Raw genomic sequence first — 10,209 nt, forward strand, 5'->3', positions numbered from 1 at the left:
TTGCTTTGACGTGAGTCTATCCTTCCTCTGATTCATGTTTTAAGTAGTCATTATCCGTAGACAGATTTCATGTCTTAAGTTGTTTTTGCAAGCGACTTTTAATGCTTCAGTTGAGATCCTCTGCAGGACTTGAGCATAGCTCAAAAGGCTTCCCTCAACTTGTACAACATGACAGTTCAGATCTGCACGCCGACTCCACTCACCATATAAGGGCACACCTGCGTCCCCGGCCCAAATATCAATTCACACTGTTTATTGACATTGTATATCCGTCCAGGCAGCTGCTGCGAGAGACCGTACGGCCTAGAAACGGGCTCGTCGAGCAAGCACTCACCATATCCTGTGCTATTAAGAAATAAAAATAAAATGACTTAAAGAAAAAAAGAGAAAAAACAAGAGACACAAACAGACAGAAAACACACTCAGTACAGCCGGAGTGGTGATTTCTTTTTTCTGTACATATACATCTTGACAGATTTCTGCTTGTAATCAACCAGCTATATGTAGTAAGTGGTGATCTCAGGATCTCAGGGATGCAGGGAGATTTTATCCCATTTACTCTTTCCTACAGTGGGGGTTGTGTGGTCTTTCTCAGTGGGTTGAGGAGCCTTTGGGAAGAGAACAGACTAGAGGCTGCAACAGCCCTGAGAAATTACAGTTTATTTTCCTATTATTCCATAAAAATGTGGCTGAGCGGAAAACCTTCGTGCAGTATATGAAGCATAAAGTCTGCACTGTGTCTGTGTGTTTATGGAAGCATACTTCTGAAATGTACAAGTTTCAATTTCAATTTTAAAACAATATTTGGGCAAAGTTTTAAAGATACTTTTCACTACTTTCTATAAGATCTAATCCTCATGCATGTTTGGAACAATAATGAAGAAAGTAGTATGACATACTCAAGGAACTCTGTGATGTACTTCCTGCTACACTTGGACCACATCCAAGGGTTTGTGTTGTAGTTTAGTGTGGGAGCCATCACATGCTGCTGGATCTTAACTCCATCCTCCTTACACTTGTTACTGTCATCATGAGGCATGTTGAACCTAGCCGAGAGAAAACAAAACAAACAAAAAAACACATTGAAGTATTACAAAATATTACATTACCAAGTGAAGTGTGGAGAGTTGAAATATTTTTTCCTCCCATTTTCTAATAAAGTGGCAGAGTTCTGTCACAGCACTAAGATAAGCTAGTTTCATAGTGACGAATGTCTGTATTATTCCTGTCTGGGACTGTTCAAATGTTTCTGCTTCACAAACCCACAAAGAAACAGTAGTTGTTGAGTTTCAGTGTGCTTCATTTCTTCAGCCACATGTTTTAAATCTAAACATTGATTCTATATTTCCACTGTCACTGTGTTATTGGCTTCGGGAAACTCCTTCAAGGTTGCCGTTGAAAATAATGCAGAGCATTTGTATTGTCTGCCTGTGGGGAGTTTGGAAAGAAACCAGCATGATATTAAATTATATGAAAACTGGACCATAGACACAGAGGAAATTTTCAATGTGAAAATCAGAGTGCAGTGGGAATAAGGGAGGCATTCAAGCTCTTGCAGGGTGAACAAATACAATCGTGGTTGATGGTGGACAGGCACAGCACCACACTGCCTGCTGCTAAGCACCCCACCTGACAGGTACCATACAACACTGAGCTCTGCCGCTAAGCAGTCATCCAGCATGTTGTCACCGCTTGATGCGGATAAACATGGAATTCAATAATCCCACCTTTTGTTTAATAGTAAGAAAGAGCATTTGTTAGACACGATGAGGGCTGTTTAGGTCCGTAACAGTCTCCACTGTACAGGGCTAACACCACAAGCTCTGGCTGACTCAGGACTTTGGACAGTACAGAGTTTGCTGGAGGGCAAGAGTGACCAAGCAGCGGTTCTACTTCACTTCTGAGAATCTAGTTTACAGACTCCTTTCCAGAATATAAACAAAAGCATCATAAAATGAAAATGTGGGCGTTATGTTATCCGAATGTGTAATATTTATTGGTTCCCATCTGCTAGAAAGCATGTGTGGATTCCTAGAAAGACTCTACCAACTAAAGCCTAAACTTTCATTAAGTAGGACTGATGTCAGCACTTGAGGTTAAGAACCAGCGGAGGTTTGCTTTGCTTACACATGGCCAAGTTCGTGGGCGATGGTGAACGCAGTGCTGAGTCCATTGTCCTCACTGATGCTGCAGCTCCTATATGGATCACACACTGTCCCCAACTCTGCAAGTCCTGAACAACAAGAGACTCGCTTCAGTTTTCCTAATAAACACCACCATGCTTTCTTTCCTATTAAAACAAACATGAAACAAACACTTACCTAAAGTGTCACACTTATCCCTCGCTCTGCAGATGTCCTGCCTGTGGTGAAGACAACGATAATGAATCACAGTCGGTGGCATTGTACAAGAGAAAATCACAGGGATTTTCCTTTTTTAGGTTCTCATCTGGATCACATTTGAGCCTTTGATCAATCTCTCTCTTTATACACTTACTACAGTTGTATCTGGTTCACGCGATACTTGGATATTTCAAAGTATACACTGCATGCAGCAAAAAAAAAAAAAAAACGTGATCATTTTTCTTGCACCTGGTGATGAGGATGGCGGTGTCGTGATGAGAGTGGTGGTTGTCATCCAAGATGTTCTGACTTTGCTGCCAGATGCAGAAGTTCTTTAAAGTGGTCTGTGCATTAAATGAAATGACTGGACCGTCCTGAGATGCAAAGAAACAAAAGGTGTCATTTCACTGACGAGCTTAAACAACATTCTCGTGTGTAAGTAGTTCTAGAGACTAATTACGAGACTTACCGGCTCATTGTTAATTATGACTAACTTTACAATCACAATGTTTATCAGGTTGCCAATGCTGGGGTCCTTGTAGATGGAAGACACCTGAACGAAAAGGAACACAACATGACTTCAAACCTCTGGAGGAAAACATTTGAAGATAAGACTAGTTTCAGTATCTTAATCAAAGTGAATGTTTTCATGAACTTGAGCCAGCTTAAATGTAATGCAGTACATTTACTCGTAACTATCATCTACTCCCTTCCTAAAGTTTCAAGCAAGTGCCGGGGAATTTGGTTGATTGGAGGATCAAGTTGATAATAGCCCGAGCTCCTGTGGAGAAGGCAGCCTTTGCCAAGAACAGAATATAGGTCATCTTAGGCTCCCCCTGAGGACTGTCGGCCCCAGATGCCTGCGGAAGCTGGTATTTGAAGTGGCCGAGAGTATGCGGTCTATGTGACATACCTGAGCTTATTTTTTAACATTCATCAAAGCTGTCAGACAGGCTGTCCCTCGAGCTGCCCTCTCTTCCCCCTGGCCGTTTGAAAGCGGTGTTTACCCCTGCCCTCGGCTGCCCTTTTCCCTCCCACAGCCGTCCTCCAACGGCCGGCTGACTGACTCGCAGCACAAACAGCTACTTCATGTGTGCACGAGTACAGATGCATACGGACACTTGCATTTCCCAGCCAGCCGTCTCCTCCGACCAAAACGTGCAGAGCAGAACTTACTATGGACATGAGAGTGAGTATGTAGTGCTGTAGGTTGCTGCCGTGATGCTCCACCATTTTGCTGTCGGCCACCAGCATGACTTCAACAAAGCGCGGGTAGGAGAGGAAGCGCTTTGATCTCCTGTGAGGTCCTGAGTCACCGCTGCTATCATTTGACGGTCTAGTGCTAGCACTGCTGCGCTCTGATCTGAGCAGAGCGTTGTTGGCCAGACCGGCGCTCAGTGACTCCACGTCACTGAAGATACCGGCGCTGACCACAGGGGCTGCATCGGACACGGTGGTCACCCCAGACGCTGGTCTCCTCTTCAGCTTGTGTCTCTTATGTCTGTGTTTGTGTCCTAAAGTGAGAAGCCAGAAAAAAAGATGGAGTAAATATACAAAGATTCAAGCTTGATGGGAAGCACATTCACCCAAACGAAACAGGTATAAATCACTGTTAGTCAGGAGGATGTGTTTACTATTAAGGTAAAGTCGTGGTTTAGGCAGATACATGAGGTGAGCTGGTGGTCTGAATGTGGGGTATTGTTAAAATTTGTTGCTGCCTCCCTCTCCTTTCTGTTTATTGTTGCTCATAGAGTGTGTTGACAAATGAACACTGCCTGGAGTGCCTTTTTTTCTCTCTGCCTCCACTTTCAGAAGAGGGAGGAGAAGAGGCCAAAGAGTTCATACTAGGTAAACCTGGCGGCCAGCCACAGAAAAATGGTACACAAATTACTGTGCACACATCAAATGAGGGCAGTTCAACAACTGGGCAGAACAACGTCAGAACACTGAGGACATTTTAGTCTGATTTTAATCATGGCAGCACAACAGTTTTTTTTTCAGCATATCACCCTTTCTTGAACACTAGCAGTGTGTCACCGACATATGTAACAGGGAGCTGGGCATTCTGGCAGATCTGCTTGAAGAATACATGATTTATGACCTGCTCAAAAACAACAGTTTGTTGGACTTGAAAATCTACAAGGCAGCAACTGAATGAACATGTCATTCACTCTGAGAATCCAAAATCAGAAAACAAACAAAACAGCTGGTTAGTCTGTTCATCTATGAATCCAACATACAAAAAAAAGGCTTGTTTTTTTGTGTATTGTTTGTAATTTGAATTTTTATCACTTTTGAGTTTGTCCTTGCATGATCAGGAAGTTTCTGACTTCTTGGTGTCATGTACCTGCACAGCAAATACACAGAAACGATGGCAACATCTGATTTAATGTAATGAATATGAGCTCAAACATGAGTGGGTTTTTTCAAAGTAAATTCTTCACTTTAAACTTTACCAGAAACAACAAGTAAATGTTACCATGGATACAGTGAGTTGCCCTATGGGCTGTAAGTTGTGCTCCGTTTTATATTAGTTTGCATTTTGGAGAAAGAAGCTTGCCGAATTAACTATTAACAGTTTCTATTAGCGGTGCGCTCAGGGATGTATTGACAGCTATCACTGAATTACTCTGACGCTGAATAAATCATAAAATCCAGACGATTGTCAGGCAAGTTGTCAAGCGTTCCAATTCCTACACTTTAGTCTGTTGCACAGTATCTCGCAACCATGATAAAATTATAATACCAAAATCAGTATCAGGAATGGAAGTTTGCATTGGGATTTCATATTTACAACCGTTTACCGTCACCAGCTAATGTGGCGTGCTGATCCATGTAGACTGAAAACAAGGTTTCATTTGTAGCACATAATTTAATTAACATTTTGCATATACTTAAGCAGGAGCTGGAACGCTTCAGAACTTGCCTGAGAGAACTGCCCGCTAGTTATTTAGTTAATGTTGCCAGAACATCCACTGGTGTAAAGCAAAACAACATCGTTAATTAGTCATTCCACCAACTTCATTTTAAAAAAGCGTAAACAAACGAAGCTCATGTTGCGTCCCATAGGCTAACTCACTGTATCCATGGTAACATGCTTTCTGTTTATTATAAAGTTTAGATCTGTTCACACAAGTGACATTTTCCAAAGCACCTTGTTGAAACAGACCCAACTTTTGTTGCATATTTGTTACCTTAAATCATGTACCGCTAACGCTCCCATGTATTTACTGTAAGCTTACCAAGAGAAACGCAAAACAAGTCAGAAACTTTCTGGTCACACAAGTCGAACACAACATATATCACAATCTAATTTGGTCCCTGGACCATTTCCTCTTTGCCTATTTTTGACTTAAGCACGGAATTGAAAGTACGTTCCTCGGTTGCTTTTTGTATGTGTCAGATTCATAAATCAATATCGAAATGACAAACCACTTTTGCATTTCACTTTGGAATTCTCATTTAATGCGGAAAAATATGATACACGGATTTAATGGAATGTCATGAAAGGTTTAATAACTCTTGCCAAAAAGGGCTTTTAGTCAAATTTATGTTCCTTCAGGGTATAGTTTCACATATGCACTCTCATACACACATACACTTACTGTATAACGGAATCAAAAGATCAACACACACTTCACATACACACTGAAACCAAAAATCTGCACAACGATCTGCAGCGAACAAAAAGAAAATATTTACAGACTTATTCTCTAACTTTTGATTATTTGAGGTTTCACGTCGGCATCACTTTCCTATAATACAAACGACACTGTGTGTTCATGGCAGTGGGTCTACTCAACCTCCTTATCAAAGAGGCAGAGGAAGTACAAGAGTCAACAGGAAGTTCAGCCTGTAAACTGAGATGGGATGATACAAAGGTCCATAGGATTTTTCCTGTGTGAGAGTTGGAAAGCCTCCTCATTACTGTCCTGCAGCTGAAGTCTCTGCATGTGTGCAGACTATGGTACGATATCCAAGCCAAGATTCTTTGACATCATAATTTCACAGCCTGCTCATGGGAATATATCCAAATGACACAGTGTAATTTTATCTGCATTTCACTTTTAAGTATCATACAACAAGTGAATGGTTAAAATATAATGTCAAATGATTATATTGTCTTGATTTTTTTCAGATTTTACTCAAAATAAATTAACTCCACAGAGTAACTTTTTTCTTCAAAATCTACCTCAATATCCGGACAAATTCATAAAATTTTATTTGCATTAACCAAATAAGCCACATATGACTCTACAGCACCATGGTTCAATTATCATAATAGCTCAATAAGCTCAGTAACTGTTGCATAATCGCTTCCTGATACGACTGATAGAGGAGACTTTAGTGGTGACGCAACGATTGCACCTGATTACGTCTGTGGGAACCGATTTAAAGGTCAGATGCACGTACAGACACACATATAGCAAGTTCCCAACTCATATACCCAACATACATGAAAATGCTCCAGCACGTACATGCACATGAGCCACGTACACACTGGTTTTTATTCACACAGCCTCTAGGAGGTCCATGCTCAGAAACAGCAGCGAGATGTTTGACTAGAAAGAGGACACTGGACGGCTAATTTGCTGAAAAGGCGCACGATATGGGACCTTTGAGGTTGCACCTATGTGTGTTTGTGTTGACATTATGTGTGCATGTTTGCAAGGGTTGTCTGTCTAAATTGCATCATCATGTAAGACAACATACCTGAAGTGTCACAAGCTGAGGTCTCCCCTGATGTCTGTTTCTTGGGGGCACTCTTCCTGTATACGATATGAGGTTTTGTGTGTTCCTCTTCATAGTGTTCTCCTTGATAGCTGTGCAGGGGCTCCACAAAATACTCCCCCTCTGGAGACCTGAAAGTGCCAAGCTGGAGAGCAAAAAAAAAAAGCACAGCAGTTAGTCTCCATCTACCTATTTTCTGCAAAGGCCTGCTTCTATTCTGAAATCTAGATGAACAAACACAGAACTTGCAAAATCTACATGGAGAGGGCCAAGGGGAATATATTTCAAAGACCTTTTTGCAGAAAGCTCAACACACTTGACTTAAAAAATATTTATAGCAAACAACAGTGGAATTTGGCTTATGTACTAATCATGAGAGAAAATAAGCATGGGCCTTCATGAATAGATGAAATAGGTGAATTTGCATGCATGTAAGAATTGTGCCAAAACAGAAGGAAATGGATAATAGTGAGACCTGTGATGTCTATCGGGAAAACACTGAGACTGTAGGTTCTTGGCAAGAGTGCTGCAAGCCTTGTTAGATGTATTTCACATGGCATGTTTAGCGTGGCTGGTTAACTTGGAGGTCTGTGATGCTCCAGATAAGGCACATGCCAAGCAAAGCACATTTGACCTGTTGCTCATTTGCTGTAGAGAACAATCATGGCAGCTCAGGGGGCTGATGTAGGTTTCGTACTATTATCTTTGGCACAAGTCGTATTTATAATGCCTGATAATAAAGTATGACAAAAATTATTATCAGATAAACATTACATTTTGATTGATGTGCAAACATTTGCAGAGCTGCGGACTGATCTTTCACATAAAGTGACACTCAGACACTCTTCCTACTGTACGAGGACATGCACTTTGATTGACCCAAGGAGTTGGCAAGGCAAAAACAGAATCTCCTCTTCAAGAAAACAAGTGTCACATTATTTTAGGGATGTACAGAAATAAAAATGCAATAAAAGGCAGTGTTGGCTGTTTTGGAATAAATGTGCTCTCAGGGGTCTTGAATAAATAATAAGCTGTGCTCCATAAATGTCATCTCAACTCCCTAAAGCTCCGTGCAGAGCAGAGCATTCAAAGCATTTCGTATTTGATTTGTCATTTGGGAAGAAACTGAACCCTCACTCATATCTGTTAACCTCACTATGGTTTCTATGGGTAAACTCTGAGTGCACTTTTGCCCCAACGCCAAAACCCATGCTTCAGCAGCCCTGGGAGTTGGACCAATCCGCGATGACGTCAGTAGCACCCGTACTCCTGCGCTACGAGCGTGCGTAAAGACGTCACCGACTGCCGGGAGACCAGAGAGAGAGAGAGGCATGGAAGGAAGATGTAGGATGTTCATTAAGCTTGGGTAGAGGCAGTAGACCTGGGATCCTCGAAAATTAGCACAGTTTCTAGCTTTCCTATGATCCTACTCCAAATAAATTCTTGAGCCAGCCATGAAGTCTCAAAGTTAATTTTCATGAATGGATTTTCAAATCAGCTACAGCTTCACCTAAACACGTCCAGTAAATATTTACACAGCTTTTTGAATCATCTACAGGGGTTTGTTCAATTGTGCATTCATCTGTGATTGGAACATTTAATTTAAACGTGCACTATTTATACGGCTGGTTATTTGCACGATCAAATGCAAGTTGCGCGCAAAGTTTGAAATTGTTTTGGAGTTTTGTTTGTGTGTGTGTGTGTGTGTGTGTATTTTTTCATAGGCAATGGTGAGGCAGCTTTTCAAGTCTTGTATAAGCAATAATGGCCCCTAAACACTAATGGTGGAAAAGTAAAACACCCCGTTGTAAAGCCATCACACGCACGGCGGGTCAAACCGTGCGTAAAAACTCACCAGTCCGGAGCACAAACTGATGACTGCGGCGTGTTCTGCATGTGCATTTACATGTCCTTTATAGAAGCAGTGCCTTAACTCCGTGTCCTCCTCCTCCTCCTCCTCTCCCTCCTTCTTCTCCTCCTCCTCCTCCTCCTCTCCTCCCTCCCCATCTGCTGCAGAATCCGTTAAGTTATCTCCTCGGGGTACTCCAAGTATTGTCACAGTGTAGAGAGGTGCGATAAATCCCGAATCCAGCGTGAGGTTGAGGTGATAGTTCTGTCCGAAAGCAGATATCCTGTAGTGGATGTTCGGCGAGGCCCAGTGATCCGTGGAGTTGCCGGTGCCCTCGTCCTCCAAACTTCGTCTTTTCCTCTTGAAGTGCACACTGGTTGGAAACTTGTCACCGGCTTCATTCACTCGCACCGGTGTTACAATCTCATAAGCGCCGATCTCCTCTTTTACTGTGGAAAAAAAAAACAGCAGTCAATTAGGAATTAGACAACAATCCGACTGCATTTGTACACATCAAAGACTCCACATGTGTTGAAGTTTAGGTTGTGAGTCAGATATATTCTTCTTTCAAACAAAACAGTTGTTTTACAACATTGCAAGGAAATGGAAGTCAGTGAGTGAACTTTAGGCATCTAGAAGCGCTGCAAGTCATGTGCTGGCTGAATCCAAAACTCATTCATTCTCTGCCTTTGTGCTGTTAGAAAATAATCCCACGAGTGGGAGGAAGAAAAAAAAAAAAAAGAAGCGGGGGCATACTTTACCTGTGCTCGAATTCAAAAGCAATCTCCCCGTAGATGCGACCACATTCAAGAAATCAGGGAATAGTAGGAACCCCAAGCCCCAGAAGAGCACATGCATGATTGTCCACGTTCAGAGGAGAGAGGCAGCCTGTGTTCCTGTAGTAATACTGTATTCCTGCGGTCACTCCGGGCTTTCCGCCTCCGGTCCGCCTGCCACATCCAATTTTTTATTATCCTCGACTCTTGAGCGGATCGTCTCTGGCCGGTGAAGTACACTGCTGGGACGTGAGCGCTTCGCGGATTCCCTGGCGAACATGCATACTGCAGAGAGGGGTGGGCTTGCTCCAACTGCGATGGGCTCCGCTAACCCGTGAACCAGCTCTCTCCCCGAGCGAGGGGGCGGGATCAGACAGGCAAAGGTACACTGGTGCTGCAGTGGAGCTACGTCCGTTACCTACCGTGGTGACAAGGGGGTGGCCGCGCTCATGTCCACTTTTGCGCACAAGTTTTTGGGAGTCCAAAATTAACACCATGTGCAAAATCCATA

General features: G+C 42.5%; 1 protein-coding gene across 1 annotated transcript in view; it reads right to left on the reverse strand.

The window, feature by feature from the left end:
- Nucleotides 1-9,787, reverse strand: part of adamts9 (ADAM metallopeptidase with thrombospondin type 1 motif, 9) — a 47,587-nt gene extending 37,800 nt beyond the window's left edge. The window contains exons 1-10 of the mRNA XM_008292936.1: nt 9,684-9,787; nt 8,929-9,371; nt 7,056-7,218; nt 3,519-3,856; nt 2,812-2,895; nt 2,592-2,716; nt 2,322-2,362; nt 2,128-2,233; nt 900-1,046; nt 204-345 (exon numbers count right to left, since the gene is read on the reverse strand). Coding sequence (XP_008291158.1) covers nt 204-345; nt 900-1,046; nt 2,128-2,233; nt 2,322-2,362; nt 2,592-2,716; nt 2,812-2,895; nt 3,519-3,856; nt 7,056-7,218; nt 8,929-9,371; nt 9,684-9,780 — 1,686 coding nt within the window. The 5' untranslated portion in view covers nt 9,781-9,787. The remainder of the gene's footprint in view (nt 1-203; nt 346-899; nt 1,047-2,127; nt 2,234-2,321; nt 2,363-2,591; nt 2,717-2,811; nt 2,896-3,518; nt 3,857-7,055; nt 7,219-8,928; nt 9,372-9,683) is intronic.
- Between the last annotated feature and the right edge of the window lie 422 nt (nt 9,788-10,209).

The sequence above is a fragment of the Stegastes partitus genome, unplaced genomic scaffold (assembly GCF_000690725.1).
Source record: "Stegastes partitus isolate 25-593 unplaced genomic scaffold, Stegastes_partitus-1.0.2 Scaffold846, whole genome shotgun sequence".
In the NCBI taxonomy this organism is placed as follows: Eukaryota; Metazoa; Chordata; class Actinopteri; family Pomacentridae; genus Stegastes; species Stegastes partitus.